The 20,280-nt window shown below is 36.5% G+C and overlaps 1 protein-coding gene across 4 annotated transcripts in view; it reads right to left on the minus strand.

The window, feature by feature from the left end:
• TMEM67 (transmembrane protein 67) overlaps positions 1-20,280 on the minus strand; it is a 70,999-nt gene that overhangs the window by 11,497 nt on the left and 39,222 nt on the right. For 3 of the 4 annotated variants that reach the window (XR_015246525.1, XM_086695007.1, XM_025922726.2), the window contains 12 exons: positions 19,781-19,886; positions 17,061-17,117; positions 15,429-15,527; positions 13,337-13,435; positions 12,997-13,083; positions 10,946-11,045; positions 10,716-10,855; positions 8,270-8,410; positions 4,943-5,023; positions 4,333-4,449; positions 719-835; positions 510-614 (listed from right to left, as the gene is read on the minus strand). Coding sequence is in view for 3 of the 4 variants with exons in the window: in XM_086695007.1 (XP_086551133.1) it covers positions 510-614; positions 719-835; positions 4,333-4,449; positions 4,943-5,023; positions 8,270-8,410; positions 10,716-10,855; positions 10,946-11,045; positions 12,997-13,083; positions 13,337-13,435; positions 15,429-15,527; positions 17,061-17,117; positions 19,781-19,886 (1,249 nt within the window). In the remaining variant the exon portion in view is untranslated. The remainder of the gene's footprint in view (positions 1-509; positions 615-718; positions 836-4,332; positions 4,450-4,942; positions 5,024-8,269; positions 8,411-10,715; positions 10,856-10,945; positions 11,046-12,996; positions 13,084-13,336; positions 13,436-15,428; positions 15,528-17,060; positions 17,118-19,780; positions 19,887-20,280) is intronic. The other variant, XM_086695006.1, reaches the window with a different exon arrangement.

The raw sequence follows: 20,280 nt of genomic DNA on the forward strand, positions 1-20,280 counted from the left end.
GTGAAATGTTTCCAAATTAATGTAAAATCAGGAAGAGAGAAAATGAAAAATGAATAGTAAGGAAAATATGTTCTTTAAAAAGATGGATTTTACTACACTGGGCTTTGTAACAAAGTTTTTCTTTAGAAATGTTAAAAATTTTAAATGTCGTTAGTAGTATTTAGGGCTAGATATACTTAAAATCAACTTATAACAAGCTTTTCAGGAATACAACCACAGCATATCTCTGTAATAAATAATATAGTAATACTTCAGTAACTAGCTGACACAATTGCAGTGTAGACATACTTCAAGGGAATTATCATTATGCTAGTAGAGATATAAAATGTCATTTTATTTTTATATAACGTAACTCTGTCTTTAAGCCACAGTATTAATTTTGACAGGCAAAAAAAGAAGGGTTCTAAATCCACTGACTTAGTTAACTAAAGAAATCACTGACATTCCTGGTTAACTTCTTAAGAATTGTATTTTGCTTCTAGTTTAAATATAAATGCTGACATACATACATGATCGATGAAAGAGCCAAGAAATTTATTCATAGTATGATATGCTTTTATACTCTGCTCAAATGTACTTGCCGATGAACTCAGTAGTCTGGCAGGGCCATTTTTCTAATGTGAAAGAGACAAAAATAAATGCAACACGTCTTACGTTCCTGGTTTTTAAGTAACATGAAATATTGGCAAAATATACCTGAATTGTAATTTATACAAACCCTTGTTAGTGTCTCATGAATTCTGTCATAGTGTTGTCTCATCTGGCTGGAAATTGCAATCTGAAAAGTCTGACCGTCTGTGTTTGGTACCAAACCTCTCTGGCTACACAAGTTTTCCTGAAAAGTTAAAAGATTTAAATAAAGATCATAAAAATTTTGCCTTATCTCAAAAAGAAAATACACAAATTTTTTTTTAAAAAAAGTTTATTTATTTTTGAGAGACAGAGTGTGAGCTGGGGGAGGACCAGAGAGAGAGGGAGACAGAATCTGAAGCAGGCTCCAGGCTTTAGGCTCCGAGCTGCCAGCACAGAGCCTGACACAGAGCTCAAACTCACGAACCGCAAGATCATGACCTGAGCCAAAGGTGGACACTTAACTGACTGAGGCACCCCTAAAACTTTTCTTTTTGTTGGTATCACACATTACAAGATTTGGAAGCCAACTGAAATTTTACTGAAACTATATTTGAGACAAAAGGGATTCTGACATTATCCGAGGTTCCCACTCCCCTCCGGGTTTTACTAATTTCTTTGTTGTCATGCCTTTCAGCTCTCTGTATCATCTCCTTTACACTACTTTAAAAAAAATCCATACTAAATTCATTATATATTGATATTTGCTTTATGATTAATTTTATTGCTCTTTAAATGCATGCCAAAATGTCTAGTCTTAGATTAACTACTTTCATAATTAAAATCTTTTTTGTTTCCTAAAAACTTTTAAAACACTTCCTTAATTAAATGCAATAAAAAGGTAGTGATACATGATTGAACGGTTAATGCCATGGACCAGATATCCATTTCAGGTCTCCTTGACACAGCCTGAATCCTGACAACCATAAACATGTGAAATTTTGCCCTACCCCACCCCTAGCTACTTCCCATCGATGCTTCAAGGTCACCTCAAGTCCTTCTGCTTCCCTTCTCTTGCTTTATTTGCCTATTCCAGAGTTTAATAATCTTCTTGTCTAAATTTAATCTTCAAACATAACACTTGTTTTTCAGACTGAAAGGAAGTCTACATGTAGTGAATTTCTCTATTAAAAAACATTTCTTTTTTCCTGATTAAAAAAGCACATGCTATTGCAGAGAATTTATAAAATATGGAGTAGTATAAAAAAGAAAGAAAAGAAAAAAAATCACCTATGATCTCAACATTCAGAGATAGAAGTTTTGAAGGTATTTCATTTCCAGTCCTTTGTCCAGGGATATATATATAGATGGCATAAAATTGGGATCACACTGATTTCTTTTTATCTATGTCATTAAATATTCTATAAAACAAGATTTTTAATGTCTACCTAAGATTTCACTGTGTAGGAAGACCAATTGATTTAATATATTCTTATTTTTATGTATGCTTTTGGCCTTATAAATAGTCCCTGTGATAAAGACCCTCAACCTAATTAGCTATTCACATTGCTAATTATTTCCTTGAATTAGATTTACAGAATCAGTGAGTAAAAGATAATCAACTCTTAAAAAAAACTCTTGGTATATTTATTTCCAAATGCTTTCCAGAAGATTTGTAAAAATTTATTCTTAGACCAGGAGTTTTACGGGTGCCCATTTCATCATGTCCTTGGTACTATTAAGTATTAGCTTTTTAAAAAGAGTTTGCTAATTTGAAGAGGGCAAAAATATTAGTTTTTTACATTTATTTATGAGCTATACATTTTTAAGAGGTTTATTAGTCTCCTGTTCATTTATGTATTTAAAAATTGTCATTTTTCCATTGAGGTTTTAACTGTTCGCCTATTGATCTTTATGACTTTCAATATTGCTATCAATATCTTTGTAATATTTGCTATGAGAATTTTATCCTTATTTGCTATGTCTTTTATTTATATGATCGTTGGCTAGGTAAATATTCTCCATTAATTAATAAAGTAAAATCAATGAATATTCCGTTTATGATGCTTTCTAATTATTTTTTTTTTAATGTTTACTTTCTAGTGTAAACAGGGGAGGGGCAGAGAGAGAGAGGGCACAGAGGATCTCAAGCAGGCTCTGTGCTGACAGCAGAGAGCCTGACGTGGGGCTGGAGACGAGGGGCTGTGAGATGATGACCTGAGCTGAAGTCTGACACTCAACGGACTAAGCCACTCAGGTGCCCCTGATGTTTTCTATTCTTTTTGCTTAGAATGTCATCTCCCAATCTCAGATATTCTTTTTTTTTACATTTAACTTTTCAATCAGGTGTTAATTTCTAATAGTTAACCAACCAGTTCATGTACTAAATAAATTGTTCTCTGAGACGTGCTATAATCATGTACTAGATTCGTACAAGTCACAGGTCCTTTAGTCAAAAAATCCTTTTAATTTTTCTTCTTAAGTATTTATTTTTCTTTTTAATTTTATTAAGGAAGTGGTCTAATGTACACAGTACAGAGAACAAACAGTAAACCATCCATCACCCAACCCCAAATCTGTAAATACTTCTGTATGTATCTATAACTAATAAGGTCTTAAAAAACAAACCACCATGCCATTTGCACATGTAATAAAATGAATCATTCCTTAATATAATTTAATATTTAGTCCTTAAATCTCCTAATTTTTCCCAAGGACTTTTTTTTTTATAGTTGGTTTGTTTGGATCAGGATCCAAAGTCTATACACTGTACTTGATTATTTTGTTTCTAAATCTCTTCCTATGTAACAGTTCTCACACCGTCCACCCCACTTCTTTACATGCTCTTGATTTGCTGGAGACACTGGGTCATCTACCTTGTGAGCTATCCTGCATTCTACATATGGCTAATTCCTTCCTATGGTATTATTTAATTTATCCCTCTAGCTCCTCTAATTCCTGTAAACTGGCGGTTAGATCTAGAGGCTTGATTGTATTTAGACTTGATTTTCTTAAGCAAGGATATTTTATGAGTGATACTATGTACTTCCTACTGCATCATAACAGGAAGTGCATAATGTTCGTTTTCCTAATTTTTACTTGTAGTAAGATTGAGCCAGTGTGCTCAGATTGTGTCGACCTGATTCCTTGTTTTAAAGCTCCCTGTCAATTTACCCTTAACTGTTTTAGCATCCACTGATGATTGTAACCTATATGCATTAATCCATCAGTCATTATAAAATGGTGATTTTCTAAGGTAGAATTTCTTTTAGTTTCTTTTTATAAGGAAGAACTTTCCCTCATGAATTCTTCGGTTACTCTGAAATACAGTTCATATAAGGAACTGTAAGATGAAATTTGATTCTTTCCCTTTATTAATGTTCAGGGTAATGAATCAGTGCCCCAGCAACTTTCAAAAGTAATCAATGAGGAATTTTTAAAAATATTATTACAAATCCTAGATTAAGAAAAGAGAACCCATGTCTCAAATTAAAAAGATGTTAAAGGGGCGCCTGGGTGGCTCAGTCGGTTAAGCGGCCGACTTCGGCTCCGGTCGTGATCTCGCGGTCTGTGAGTTCGAGCCCCGCGTCGGGCTCTGTGCGGGCTCTGTGCTAACAGCTCAGAGCCTGGAGCCTGTTTCGGATTCTGTGTCTCCCTCCCTCTGGCCCTCCCCCTCTCATGCTCTGTCTCTCTCTGTCTCAAAAATAAATAAATGTTACAAAAAATTAAAAAAAAAAAAAAAGATGTTAAATACTTTCATACCGCTTCTCTTTTAAGATTCATATTCATTTCTTCCATATTAGTATCTGCATGCCCATGTACTGATCTACCATGAATGTAATATCCAAAACATTTGTGGGATAACAGAAACACTGATATCTATAAAAAAAGAAGAGAGGAACTATTAGCAGCTCATCGAGAAAACAATGAAAAGTAAGTTTTTCTTAAAACTGCTTTCTTTCTCTCAAAATAAAGAGGGTTGAATTCTTGGAAAATATACAAACAGGACAATAAAGTAATAAAGGATAATTAAGTAATTTTTTTTAAAGAACACAGAAATGAGATTGAAGATATTTTCCAAGAAAGGAAGAAATAGGATTGATATATGAAAACTTTTCAGGGACTCTGCTGAGTGAATTATTTGGTAGCATAAGGAATTCATAATTAAGAAACTGCACATGAAGAAGAAGAAACTAAGGCAGTAAACATTAGCTTGTAGCTCATTATAACTATCTCCGGAATTAACAATCAGTGGGAAATTGGACTAAAAAATCCAATCATACCAAATCACTTTTAAAGCCTCTCTTAATGTACTCATGACCTTTAAAAAGGGAAAAATAACAGTCGCAAGATAAAGTTAGAAAGTACTTACATTGCTCATACAGCATAAATCCACAAACTGTCGAATTTTATCTTCTATAAATCTCTCATAAAAGACAGCAAAGAACATGATCTGAAACATTAAGCCAAGTTCATACTTATTAGGTTTTAAAATTTAATTTTCTTTTATAGCCACAGTATAGTATCTTAAGAAAAAAGAAGGTCCACCCAAGAACACAGTGGCCTCTGAATGGTTCCTGTGGGATACAATCCTACTTATCATTTCTGATTCTTCTGTCAAAGAAAGTAGGTTTTGGAATTGTATTAAGATTCATTGAGGGAGCCTATTTTGCATTTTAAAAACTTTTCTGTATCATTAAAACAAGACAGGACAAACATGGGAGGAAAAAGAAGGGCTTTAAAAAATTTAGCATAAACCAATGTATTAGTGGCCAGATTTATGTTTGGTTCTGCAATCCTGCTCATCTCCTAAGTTCCAAAGCCATTAGAAAACATGCTGCTTTTCAAATTAATCTTCCCTGACAGAGTAGCACATAAAAAACATATATCAAGTATTCTATTTCAACTGCAGATACTGCATTAAATATTCAAATGGAATGGTTTCAACTGTTTTCTTAGCTTTAATAACAATACTGGAAAAGGAAATTATTTTATAAATCAAAAGAGAAAAGTTTATGTCGTAGACCTACTTAGATATATGTCAGAGAAAGAGAACATTTCCTAACCACCCAGTTGAAAGCTGCCCTCGTTCCTAACTTCCACCCACCTCTCCTCCACTTACTCCCTATCTCATCTCCTGATGCCCTTCACAGCATTTGCCACAATCTGTAGCTTGTTCTTGTTAAGCATATCCTTGAGCCCAGCACAGAGCCTAGTACAGAAATGTACTCAGATATGTGAATGAATAAATAAATGAATCTACAGCAGCTGATTACTGAACATACTTCCCTAACATTCTATATACGTCTTGTTTTAACTCCCTTTAAAGGACTTGAAAAACAGCAACTTTCAAAGTTTAAAAACTAAAGGATACCACTTAAAAGTTGAAGAAGCTGGGTTTAGGGAAATACAAGGAGTAAATAATAAGCTTAACGTTATGAGAATCAAAAACACTTTTTATGAACAAATTTGTGGAACAGTAACAGGTTTTTAAAGGGACTCTTAACAATACTTGAGGAATAAACACTGATAACCCACGGAGAGAAACACTCCTACCAAAATGAAAGCAGAGTGAGAAACAAAGAATGAGATGAGATGGTGGTGCCTGAGATGACTAGTTTCTGCCCCACCAATCCTTTCTGCTTTCTCCTTAGTGACAGAACCCTCTTTGGAGCGGGCACACTGCTGCCCAGCTGAAAGACACCAGTGCAGGAAGGTGTGGCCATCTGCCTAAGTTCTGGCCAAGGAAATGCTGAACAGCACTTCTGGAAAGTCTCTTAGAGAAGAGAGGGTGAGCTGTTCCCCCTCACTCCTTCCACAAGGTGACCTTAGAGAGGGAAGTTCTGAGTGGCAGAGCTTCTGGGTCCGGGCGGCAGCATGGAGCCGCCCTGCATTGCACATCTCCATTCTTCTTTCTCATGATACAGGTCACTTTTACTTCAGCCATTGCTATTTTGGTTTTTTGTTGTTGTTGTACTTAACCAAATATGAAAAGGTTCAGATGGTATTCCTTTAAATTCTTTACATCCAGATGAATCCAATCTACTCAGAAAAATGTATACTTATATATCTTTAAAATGACTTTTCTCCCTATTATATTGATGATAAATATCAAACCCCATTCTCTTTTGATCCTACCTCATTTCAAATTCTAATGTGTTTGGTTTTCTTTTCTTGTTTTTAGTGTTTATTTATATTTTGAGAGAGAGGGAACAGAGCATGAGTTGGGGAGGGGCAGAGAGAGAGGGAAACAGAATTGGAAGCAGGCTTCAGGCTTTGAGCTGTCAGCACAGAGCCTGATGTGGGGCTTGAACCCACAAACTATGAGGTCAGGACCTGAGCCAAAATTGGATGTCCAACCGACTGAGCCACCCAGGCGCCCCTGACTTTCTTTTCTGATTATTAAGCCATCTCTCACTGGATCTATCCCTGTAGCTTCTAGTTTAAACAAGTCTCACCAATTTAAGATAAATGTAAATTTTCAGAGTCTATTCTCAGGTTACAGAATGCCACTTGGATCCAATTCTATAGGAATTTTTGGATTTTAATCCCAAACCATGATTTAAAAATAGCCTGTTTTGCCAGGCTGGAGAAAGTTTAACGCGGTGTGTCTAAAGGTCCCATGTTCATTTGCTGACTTAAAGAAATTTTTAATCAAACAGAAAGGTTCTTTTCATTCATGGGAGTGTCTAGAAGCAAGAGAAAGAAGTGCAGATATTGGAGTCAGGTGCTTTAGTTCATGCTGCTTTCTCTTCTTCCTTTCATCTTTTTTTTTTTTTTTTTTTTTTTTTTTAAGGTCTAAGAAGATAAGGGAAGTGAGCATAGAAAAGATCCTCTGCTAGAGCCACAGGACCTGAGGCCAAGAAGATTTATTTTTAGTTTCAGTTTTCTCAATAAATATTTCAACAAAAATTTCACAAGGGGTACTGGCAATCTGAATGAGATTTAATGATATATAAATAAATGTAAACACTCAGTTGTATTTAAAAAAAAAAAAAAAAAGGAAATATTAAAAGCAGCTTAACAGGGCCCCTGGGTGGCTCAGTTGGTTCAGCGTCCGACTTCGGCTCAGGTCATGGTCTCGTGGTCTGTGAGTCCGAGCCCCGCATCGGGCTCTGTGCTGACAGCTCAGAGCCTGGAGCCTGCTTCGGATTCTGTGTCTCCCTCTCTCTGCCCCTCCCCCACTCATGCTCTGTCTCTCTTTCTCTGTCAAAAATAAGTGAACCTTAAAAAAAATAATAAATAAAAGTAGCTTAGCTATCCCTATAGTTTATATAAACTAAACACAAAGTCCGTCCTCTGACTAGAAAGCTGCAGGTCTGAAAGACCTTTTGGAGCCCACTGGGTTGGCTCTGACATCAGAGGTTCAAATTCCAGTTCTGTCGATCTCTAACTGCATGACTTTAGCAAACTATTTAGCCTTTCTGCGCCCCAGTGTCCTCATCTATAAAATGAGGATACTAATAGAAACTATCTCTGAGGGCTACTATAAAGATTAAGTTAATATTTACAATGCAATTAATTACCACAGGGCCTGGATCATAACACAATGTGAGCTATTTGCTATTGTTGTTTCCACTGTTACCTTATTTCTGCTGTAGAAACCAAGATTGTGGTCAATATTTGAAGATAATTAGTATGTAAACAGAGTTATAAATATGGAAAGGCAATGTTACTAAAAAGTATGATCTGTTGTTACCTGTAAACTTCCAATGACTAGCCAAAGAGCAGTAGACACTGCGTATCTTAAAATGCGGCTATAGGGAGCTATATAGCTAGTTGGGCTTCTGGAAAGACTAGAGGATGAGTCCATTAATGCTAAGTTCTTGAATCCTACAACCTGAAGTAAAAAAAAGAAAAATTTAAATAGACATGGATAAAGAAAACGGCTCTGCTATGAAAATGAGACACTCTTCCCTACCCTTACTTTAAAAAACTAAAATATTTATAAAAGTTTGTACAAACATTAGAAAATCTATATTAAAAATAATTATCCAGGAGTTTTCATTACAAAACAAAATATTTAGTTAGTTCATTTGGAAATCTCTTCAATATGACTAAGGGCCAGATATAACCTTATTATCACACACTGACAAAATTAAAAAATTTCTGTCAAGAAGAATGAAACTTTACTCAGTAAACAGCAATGAACAACTAGCATTTCACACATTTTTAACATATGCCAGGCACTATGCAAAATACTTCTTATACTTTTCAACAGTGGTTTTTGCAAATGTTTTTCGCAAAATGTCTTTTGAAGGAGGTACCTTCTGTGATAAAAGGAAGCCATAGCTGAGTAAGTATAGTCTGTACATTATACTCCTGTCCATGCCTTCCACTCTCATTGAATAAAGGTTCTGGTAAGTTTTTTTTTTTTTTAATTTTTTTTAAACGTTTATTTATTATCGAGACAGAGAGACACAGAGTGTGAGCAGAGGAGGGGTAGAGAGAGGGGGAGACACAGAATCCGAAGAAGGCTCCAGGCTCCAAGTTGTCAGCACAGAGCCCGACGTGGGGCTCGAACTCACAAACTGTGAGATCATGACCTGAGCTGAAGTCAGTCGCCCAACCAACTGAGCCACCCAGGTGCTCCAGTTCTGGTAAGTTTTACAGTAAAGAAATCTCCATGACTTTATTGAATCCAATGCTTTCCAAATGTGCTCATCTAAAAAAATTCTTTTTCATATAACACCTTTTAAAGCTCTATAGAACACTGTTAACAAACAAAACTATACATGAATTTTTGAAAAATCATTCATATGCCTTAGAAATACATATATTTTCCCAGCTTAAAAAAGGAAAGAAAGGGAAAGGAAGAAAAGAAGGAAAAAGGAAGGCAGACAGACATGAGTTAGTAATTCATATCTAACTTTATTTAAGCAGCTAATTCCTGAGAAAATCTATTACCCACATAAATGGTTTTCATAGTTCAGTCTCCTATTCAGTACTGAATACTTCCTTTAATAATTCCAACCAGATCCATGAAATAGCTGCAAAGGCATCATAAGCATCACCCATTCTCTGTGCATAGTGCAGCTCTCAGCACTGAACGTAGCCCACAGCAAGCATTCAATGATAATTGGTTGAAAAACTTCACCTGTGATAGTGGTTCTGATGCAGAATTGTAATTCTAGTAAGAATGTGACTGAGAAAGAAAAGTTTTTTGTTTTGTTTTGTTTTTTTTTCAAAACACAGATAACTAGACCTCAGAGCTACTGAGTCAAACATAATCTCTAGGGGTGAGACCAGGAACAGATATTTTGCAAAAGCTTCCCAGGGGATTTTGATACAAACCAGTAGTTTAAAAACGGCTCCTGGGGCACCTGGGTGGCTCAGTCAGTTAAGCGTCTGACTTCGGCTCAGGTCATGATCTCGCAGTTCGTGAGTTTGAGTCCCATGTCAGGCTCTGTGCTGACAGCTCAGATTCCAGAGCTTGCTTCGAATTCTGTGTCCCTCTCCCTCTCTCTCTGCCCCTCCCCTGCTCATGCTCTTTCTCTCTCAAAAATAAACAAAACAAAACAAACTGCTCCTTACCTAGAGTAATCAAACTGAAAGAGACAGAGTAGAATGGCAATCGTCAGGGGCTGGGGAAGGGGTATGGGAAGTTGTTGTTTAATGAGTACAGAATTTCAGTTGTGCAAGATGAAAAGAGTCTTAGGGGCTGGTGGCACAACAAGATGAATGTACCTAATGAGACTGAACTACACACTGAAAAATGGTTAAGATGGTAAATTTCATGTTATGTGTATTTTTTTTTTTTAATTTTTATTTTAGAGAGACAGAGAGATAGTGAGCAGAGGAGAGGGGCAGAGGGAGGAGGAACCTTAAGCAGGCTCCATGCGCCGCACAGAACCCGAAGCAGGGCTCGATCCCACAACCCTGGGATCATGACCTGAGCTAAAATCAAGAGTCAGACACTCAACAGACTGAGCCACCCAGGCGATTTTTTGGTTTGTTTTACATGTTATGTGTATTTTAACAAAGTTTTTAAAAGCCACTCTTTGTAATGGCTTGATAACTTTAGAAAACTTTAGAAGACTTCCACTGATGTGAAAATGTAGCTGGAAAAAAAATGTAGCTGGAATTACATGAAATTAATATATATGAGGCACACAGAAGTCACACACAATTACAAAAGTTCATACCTCCAAAAAAAAGAGGACAGTAAGTATTTGGAAGAGTGGATTAATTTTTCTCACAGTTTGAATTTCATTCCATTCATTTGCTACAAAATATGTTCTCCATATGCTCACAGGAACCATGGCACTGCGAACACCGCCCTCACCTGGTCAGAGAGAGAAAATAAGCAAGAGGGTTTCATCTTTGTTCTGAAAAAGCAGCAAAAGCATTTTGGTACAATGGTTATTTCAGTTACCTTCAACAGCTTTCAGAACCTTTCCTTTAGGTCGCTCCCAGTCAATAAAGAATATATCTATGGTAATCTGGGACATAAGCTTATGCAAAAATTGCAGAGCCTGAAAATGACAAACAAAACATTTGAAATGTATCCATGCTTATGGAGGGGCACCTGGTGGCTCAGTTGGTTAAGCGGCTGACTTCAGCTCAGATCACAATTTCATGGTTTGTGAGTTTGAGCCCCATGTTGCAATCTATGGTAACAGCTCAGAGCCTGGAGTCGGCTTCAGATTCTGTGTCTCCCTTTCTCTCTGTTCCCTGCCCCCCACACTGTCTCTCTTTCTCTCTCTCAAAAATAATATGTAACATTTAAAAAAACCTGCCTATGAAAATAATGATGATTTTTTTTTAAGAAACAAATATACTTAATCACAAGAATATACAATACACAATGACAAAGTTATAATATCATTATGGGATCACTAGAAGCTCATCAAGTAACATGGAATCAACAAATTCACAAAATTTTTATACACATTAATTTGCCCTCCTTTCTTCTTTCTTTAAAATAGGGATGTGAAAAAAGTAGACATACTACCTTCTCATACAGAAGCCATGCATAATTGACTCTCTTTCCCTAGGTTTCCAAAAGCACACTTTATTTTCTAGATCATCTGATTTCTTTATGAGTAAAGGTATTTTTCAACTGTAATTTGCTGTCTTAATTAAAGTTTTAAGATGCCTTTACTGTCTATTTCTGGTATTGAGATTGCTAATTTTTAAAAATGTGTTGTTGAAACACATCTTTTTCATTTTAACATAAGTAATATGTTTAATTTGGGGCGTTCTTCCTAGTAGAAGCATTATTTATCAAAGAATACAAGTGTTAAGTATGACATGATTCCTTCCTTCAAGAAGCTCACAGATCAGTGGGAAAAGCAGACACTAATAATCATAGTACAACGGGATGAGATCTACCAGAACCATGTTAGACAGCTTCCCGTACATTGATAGAACAATGAAATAGGGAGAGGAGACGCCATGAGAAGAGGAGGAAAGAAATATGGAGACAGAGAAAAGAAATTCTAGATTTCAGCACTTTATCCAAAGTGGTACCTTTTATTGTCCACTAAAGAGATAAAATTCATGCCTAAAGGTATTGTGAATGCACCATCAGACTTCAAAAAGAAAAGTCATATAATTAAATATCACTTTATCAAATTAACTTGTATTAATTCAAAAATATGTATGGCTTCTTATGAAAATTATTTAAGTCAGTTTTTCAGAATGAACTACCTATTATAAATAAAAGTAGACTTTCTTGGTAAAATAAAATAATTCGTGCTTTTTTTTCTTTTAATGTTTATTTATCTTTAAGAGACAGAAAGAGAGAGCACACAATACACGAGGGAGAGATAGAGGGAGAGGAGAGAGAGAATCCCAAGCAGACTCCACACTGCCAGCTTGGAGCCTGACACAGTGCTTGATCCCACAAACCACGAGAGCTGATCTGAAGCTAAGAGTTGAACGTTTAAGCAACTGAACCACCCAGGAGCTCCTTAAGTATTTTAAATAAGACTGATTAGAGGGGCAGCTGGGTGGCTTAGTTGGTTAAATGTCTGACTCTTGGTTTCGCCTCAGGTCATGATCTCACAGTTCATGGGATCAAGCCCTGCATCAGGCTCCAAGCGCTGATGGAAAGAAGCATGCTTGGGATTCTCTCTCTCCCTCTCTCTCTTTGCCACTCCCTGACTCTTTCTCTCAAATTAAAAAAAAAAAAAAAAAAAAAAAGAATAAATAAATAATAAATTAAAAATAAAATCAAACTAAATTTGGGGCACCTGGCTGGCTCAGTGGGAAGAGCAGGCAACTCTTGATCTCAGGGTTGTGAGGTCGAGCTCCATGTTGGGTGTAGAGATTACTTAAATAAATAAAACTTTAAAAAATAAAAATAAACAAAAAAAGTAAAATCACACTAAATTTTACACCAAAGATTTTGAAAGCATTTTAAAGACTTATGAGTTTATTAGCAGGTTTTTTAAATTCAGGAACCTGTCCTTTAAAACTTACCTTCAGAGCAAAAGCACATCCCACATAAGTAACAAGACGTTCTTCCTGAGCTGGCACTGGTAGCAAAACAGAGATAGATTTCTGTGCCTACGATATAAATTACACTGTTAAATATGACCATACAGGGTTTTTAAGAAGCACAATTTATAAACCAAAGAAAGCATAAAAGAGGTAGGTGGTGAGACTCAGTAAATACCATATTCAAGGAATCGGGAGTTCATCACTTGCCTCACTCAATTCTCTTGATCAGAAATATCCCCAAATAAAGATAGTTCCTCTATAAAGACAGCCTCACTTATTCAGGTATGAACATTTAGGTTAAATTGAGAAACTCACGTACTTTGAAGAAAATAAGCCAATATAGACCTGTTCCCACAGTGATGATGAAAAAAACATTGGCCAGATCACCAGCATAGTACACCAAGAATTTCATAACTGTCTGCAATTTAAAAAGAGAATTATAGCGGTTATAGACTCAATCTATTTATACTATCACTTTTAGTAACCTATTTTCTACCCAGTTTCTCAAGTTTAAAGCCTGTGTCATATATCTATAGATTATTCAGTTATAAAGCCCAACTGTGGACACCTCCTGGTTCCTTTGAATCTGTACCTTTCAGTCCATTACCAACATTGTCTTACTCAACCCGGCTTATCTTTTCACTATCTAAGAAAGTTACATTGCTTCCTAATTCTCTCCTAGTTTGGAGCCCTTTACCCCAATCAGTCCTTCATACTACCACCAGAGTTAGCTTTCTAAAATCTAAATTGGAAAAATTAAATGTAAATTGGATTGTGTCACTCCTTTTCCTAAAAATGTACAATGACTCTTCACTAGGGTATAAATTCCAGACCCATAAGGTCCTTCACAACCTAGACCAAAATGGACTTTTTAAACTTCATATGCCAGTTCCAACCACTCCATGATTAACTTGCATTTGAATTATTTTGTGGAATGAAATGGGCATTGCTTATTGTTCCATCAAATATTCTTTCTTCTCTGTGGCAAACTCTCATGAGGTCTGAAAGTAGAGACCCAATCTGTCTTTGCTCACTATCACATCCCAGCACCTGGTAGTGTTCTTGGCAATCAGAAAGCAGGTCCTCAGTGACTATCTGTGGAATGCTCAGATAACCCAACCCACCCTAAAGTTCATTTCTCTGGAAAGCCTTTCGTAACTATTCCAAACAGTAAACCAAGCGCCTCTCCTCTGATTCCTTGGCACACTGGCTTTGGTGTGGGGAAGATGTATCAGTACAAACAAGTTACTATGTTGCCTTTCTCAGGTAACTCATCAGCAAAATGGAAATAAATACCACCTATTACTGAGTTGTAAAAAATTAAATGAGTAGAAAGTTTATTTCACTTCTGCCACAATTTCATTCTGTGTAAAATGGGAATGATAATAATAGTATCTAATCTCATAGAGCTATTGTGAGGATTAAATAAATTATATAAATAAAGCTTTAAAAAAGTGCCTAGTTGGGGCGCCTGGGTGGCGCAGTCGGTTAAGTGTCCGACTTCAGCCAGGTCACGATCTCGCGGTCCGTGAGTTCGAGCCCCGCATCGGGCTCTGGGCTGATGGCTCGGAGCCTGGAGCCTGTTTCAGATTCTGTGTCTTCCTCTCTCTCTCTGCCCCTCCCCCGTTCATGCTCTGTCTCTCTCTGTCCCAAAAATAAATAAACGTTGAAAAAAAAAATTAAAAAAAAAAAAAAAAGTGCCTAGCATACATTCAATAAATGTTAGATAAAAATAAAAACAAAGGTAAATTAAAAACGACTATATGAGATGTAAAACTATAAAGTTAATAGAATAAAACCTGGGAGGATATCTTTGTGATCTTGAGACTGGGAAGGTTTTCCTAAAAAAATATTCCAGAGGCACATGAAAAACTAATCAATGTGACAATATCAAAATTAAGAGTCTCTGTTAAACAAAGTAACACATAGATAAAGATAACAGATGGGTCATATTTGGAGGACATATTTCAACATCAAAAACCAAAAGGGGATTCATATTTAGAAAATACAAAAAACTACTTTAAATCAACGAGAAAAACTGGAAACCAAATAGAAAAATTGGCAAGGGATATAAACAGGCAGTTTACAAAAAGGGAAACCAAAATGATTAATAAAGGCTATGAAAAGCAGAGAAATGAAAATGAAATCAACAGTGACGTACTACTTGCACTGCCAGATTGGCAATAAATGGAAACGCTGGAAAATACCAAGCGTTGGTGAGGATGTGTGGAAATAAGAACAGCACTGCGGGTGGGAGTGTGGACCGGCACACAGCGATGTGGGAGGAAAATGCGGTGTGCACACACCTCTTCTGGTTATATACCCCAGGGAAAGAAGGGAGTGTTTTACTCATTCTCCAGCTGTATCTTAAAAGAAAGACACAAAATAGTCAAAAACTCCTGAGATCATACCTGTAAATCAATCATGGGACTCCCAATGCGCCTCTTCCATCCTGCTGTCTTCAAAAGAGATGATAAAACAGCCAGCCCACCCAAAACGCCTAAAGCAATCTAAAAAAACACAACATTTTGGAATATATGTAATTTCCCTCATCAATGTTCAAATATGCAAATAGAGTAAAGAAATGCTAAAAAAAAAAAATGGTGGATAGAGGCCAAGTTGAAGGAACTCTTAATGGCCAAATCTAGGACAATTTGACCAAGAAGATAGATAGTAATGAATTATAATCATTAGAATAAAATAAATATACAGTAATCTATACTGATTTAAAGAAATCACTGAATAGGGGCACCTGGGTGGCTCAGTCAGTTAAGCGTCCGACTTTGGCTCAGGTCATGATCTCATGGTTTCTGAGTTTGAGTCCCGCGTCAGGCTCTGTGCTGACAGCTCAGAGCCTGGAGCCAGCTTCAGATTCTGTGTCTCCCTCTCTCTCTCTCTCTCTGCCCCTCCCCTGTTCATGCTCTATCTCTGTCTCCAAAATAAATAAAACATTAAAAAAAAAATTTTTTTAAAGAAATCATTGAATAAATAAATCCATGTGGGCAAAGGGACAACTTCTTCTAGAATTCCATTTAACAAACATAGAAGAAATGAAAAATAGAAAAAAAAATTAAAAAAAGAGAAAAATCACCATCAGGCAGATGTCACGGTAATACTTTTTATAGATAAGAATCATCACTAGATACTAAAATCAGAGACCAAAAGGATAATAAGAAGCAGGATATTTGCATCCTCTCAAACTCTCTCTCCACAGGATACTTATTAATTACAAACAAGAAAATACTATTTGGAGAACTCTGCATATAGCACCTTAGACATGATCCAAGTTAACATCATTAGTAATAAGACATCCTGACATCATGTACCTTCTGATATGATGCACTGAGAAGGGCACAACATCATATCTGTAGTATCTGTATCAAAACTTGATTTAATTATGAGAAAATATCAGACAACCCCAACTGAAGGTCAAAATAAATAACCAGTACTCTTCAAAAGTGTTGGGATGGGGTCATGAAAGACAAAGAAAAATTGAGGAACTGTCACAGATTAAAGGAGACTAAGGAGACATGATCACCAAAAGCAAAAGCAATTTGGGTCCTAAACCAAAAAAAGGATAGTGAGAGGCAGGCGCCTGAGTGCCTCCGTTGGTTAAGTGTCCGACTTCAGCTCAGGTCATGATCTCACGGTTCACGAGTTCGAGCCCCGTGTAAGACTCTGTGCTGACAGCTCAGAGACTGGAGCCTGATTCAGATTCTGTGTCTCCCTCTCTTTGCCCCTCCCTCGTTCACACTCTGTCTCTCCTCTCTCTCAAAAATAAATAAACATTAAAAAAAATTTTAAAAAAAGGATAGTGAAAAAACTTATGAAATTCAAAGGATATGCAGATCAGTTAATAGGATTACATCAATGTTAATGCCCTTATTATGATCACTGTACTATGGTTATGTAACAGGTGAACATTAGGGGAGGCTGGTTGAAGGATCTATCGCAGAACTATTTTGACAACTCCCTTGTGTACTTAAACATTTTTTAATTAAGAAATATACTGTAAATATTTTAACAAGTTAAAACAAACTCACATCTGTCTGGACTTGTGCTTCTCCTTGATTCATTTCATATTTGACTGAGAAAGAAACCTGAAATTTAAAACAAAGTAAATTAGCCATACTGAAATTATGTAACACAAACCTACTTTTACTATAAAGATATATTTGTTGGAGAAATGCCTATTTTTAATCTATCAGTATTTTTAGAGTTGACCTTTTTTTATATATAAGTGGAAATACTCTGAGGAATTGTTCATGCTGCTTTAAATATACCTTTTAAACACACATTGAAGAAAGAGGGGTTCATTAGGAGCTCATTTAGGTTCATTAACAGCAGTCAAACCAAACTAATGATATTTCATTTTCTGATAGGTGTCTGTAACTGAGGAATGTGACAAATCTTGTGTAGCAAGAATTTAGCAACTAGCTAAACAATCACACCTTAGAAGGCATTAATCAAAGGGCTGAACGAGAATCTTAGGGATACCACTCTATTAAGAGACAAGAAGAGAAAGAGAAACCAGTAAAGGGTAGAGAAACAGGACTGTGAGAGGCAGAAGAGGCGAGATACCGAAGTCTTATCAAGATAACAGAATAGAGGTTCAAGAATATGTCTGGAAATACAATGTCAAATATTGTATGTCAGGTTAAAGAAATAAAGCCAGCGTACGTGGAATTCGTTGCTGACCTTTAAGCAAGAGGTTTTCAAAGACACAAAATGGCAAGAGCTAGACTGCAAATGATGAAAGAGTAAATGGCTGGAAAATCAAGGAAAGATATACGATAGCAAGCTAAAAAACTGGCAGAACTGAGGAAAGATTTTATTGTTTGGTTGTTTTACTGTATTTAAGACAGGAGGACTTGATAGTTGTTACAGGCAAAGGAAAGGGGCCAGCAGAGAAGCTGGGTGAATAAGGGAAGAGCGGTGAAACAGGATGCTGGAGAAAGTACTACACACAAGCACAGGTAGAAAATTAAGTAAGGAGGAAGGGCACTCTGTTCGTAAAAATCGGAGCAAGAGACAGGAAGGATAATGAAACAGAGATGCTGAAGTATTACAGAGGAAAACTGAGGGCATTCAACTGAGGGCATTCATCTGAGGGCAAATCTGAGGGATGCTCTTGATCTGCTCAGAAAATGTGAGGGAAAGTTATTTGCTGTTGGTGAGAGAGCCAAGACGTAGCTGAATGCTTCACTAATGTAGAATTTTTGCAACACCTCTCATGAAAAATTAAGAAATGATGAAAGAACTGTACATTCTATACTTAGAAGGAATCTGAGGTGGACTTCATCAGTATAGTTACATGATTCTCGCAATTCTTTTTGTATCTATTATTTTCCAATTTATCAAGACTTACTTTGGAATATTTTAAGCAAATAAAAAGATTGTTAAAGAAAAGACCCGGAAGTGTTTTATCTTAAAATAAATATACTCTTGGTTACCCAGGAAATTTTATTATTTTTTTTAATTTTTAAAATTTATTTATTTTGAGAGAGAGAGACAGACACAGAGAGACAGACAGAGAATCTCAAGCAGGCTCCACGCTGTCAGCACAGAGCCTGACGCAGGGCTCCACTTGGGGCTCAACACAGAGCTTATCCGACTGAGCCACCCAGGTGGTGTCCCTAACCAGGAAATTTTAAACCAGGCAGCCTTGTTGTTACTAAGTGAGTTTCTGGATTTTCCTCTCCTCTTGTTATGGTGCATATGAGCTCAGGCAATGGAAACTAATTTTAACGTCCAATTCGGTCATACAAATGAGGAGGTAAAATCTTTCAGAGAAGAGTTATGTTATGTGCCTACTTTTTCTTTAATGGCAGCCTGAATCTAGTAGCAGCTGAGTACAAATACAATACAGAAGCCAAAAGTAGCCAAAATTCAGAAAAGTAAAATAGTAGAAATTAAAAGCTATTAGTGAGGTTTGGAGGTAGGGAATGCTTAAATACCTCTCATGTTTCCAGACAGGGAAGGGAATGGCCACTTAATCTCTCTGAGGAAAAAGTATAGAAGGATTACCTCTGGTTTTGGTCTCTATATCTCTGTCATGCACCACTCCTCAAAGCAGAGATGCTTTATCTGACTACTCGTGAGGTTGGGAGGAGGAACTGAGCCTTCTCCAGGCTCATTCTCTGGCGTAGCCTGTCTTCAGAGTGTACGAGGTCTCTACTCCATTCACAGGCCCTTCCAGGCAAAGGAGGCCTTTAGTTCTGCAGTTAACTTTGAGTTGGGGAAATAGTAGGAAGCCAACCTGGCTGCAGGTCCAAACTATTCTCTACTTCCCTTCAGCACTACTAGTTATAAACTACTGATGATTTGAATCTTTCTACCTGTCAAAGTGCATTTTCATCAAGTGGGCAAACCTGATGAGAAGAGGAACACATATGTCTGCTGAAAAGTTCGAGTTTCTGCTTTTATTAGCCAGGGAAACAAAATCTTAGTGCAAGCAAGTTGGCAAAAAGGACAGAGACAGACACTGCATATTTCAGGGTACCCCCGGGATCCTGAACAGGGATGCCCAATTGTATCCCTGGTGATGGTGTCTAGATAAAAACTCAATTCTTGCTTTTTTACTTGAACGATCTGTAAAGAACTCACCTTTACCGTTAGTAGTAAAAAGTAATTAAGACTTGACTATATTTAGTGCAGTATTTTTTTTTAAACTTAAAAAAGAACTAATAACCTTTGACCATAATGTAAACTGCATCAGTATTACGTTAACACATACAGAGCCACTGAATAGCATGGCACTCACCTTCACAGACTGGCTGTTGGGATCTTTGATATCAATGTCGCTGTAGGCAATGGTAATTAAGGGAGGGTAAATGTTTCCATTTTTTGTGTTGGGCACAAGGTAGATGCTGTTTATAATAAAATACATTTTTAGTTATAAATATATCTAAGTCCTTAAACATACAGCTGACTTACTGTTGTTGTTGTTGTTTTAATGTAATATGGATAGTCTTGGTGATCTCAGAATCAACCAGTTAATAAGGACTAGGGTCAAACAAACTAATGGTAACAACATAAGCTATCTTAAGTAGTCAAAACTTTAATATTAAAATATGCCGTCTGAGACAAATTAGAAGCTGTTCGCGATCTAGGTCCTATGAAGTTTACAAGGGAAATCACTGAAGTACTATGAACCATCTTTGAGGAACAGTCAAAAGTGAAGTGTTAAACGAAGCCTAGGAAAAGACAGATAACACCATAATTTTCAAAGGAGAAAGATGAATTCTTAACAAAATAATGCAT

This window comes from Puma concolor, chromosome F2 (assembly GCF_028749965.1).
Source record: "Puma concolor isolate L17-30 chromosome F2, mPumCon1.1.hap2, whole genome shotgun sequence".
Taxonomy (NCBI): Eukaryota; Metazoa; Chordata; class Mammalia; order Carnivora; family Felidae; genus Puma; species Puma concolor.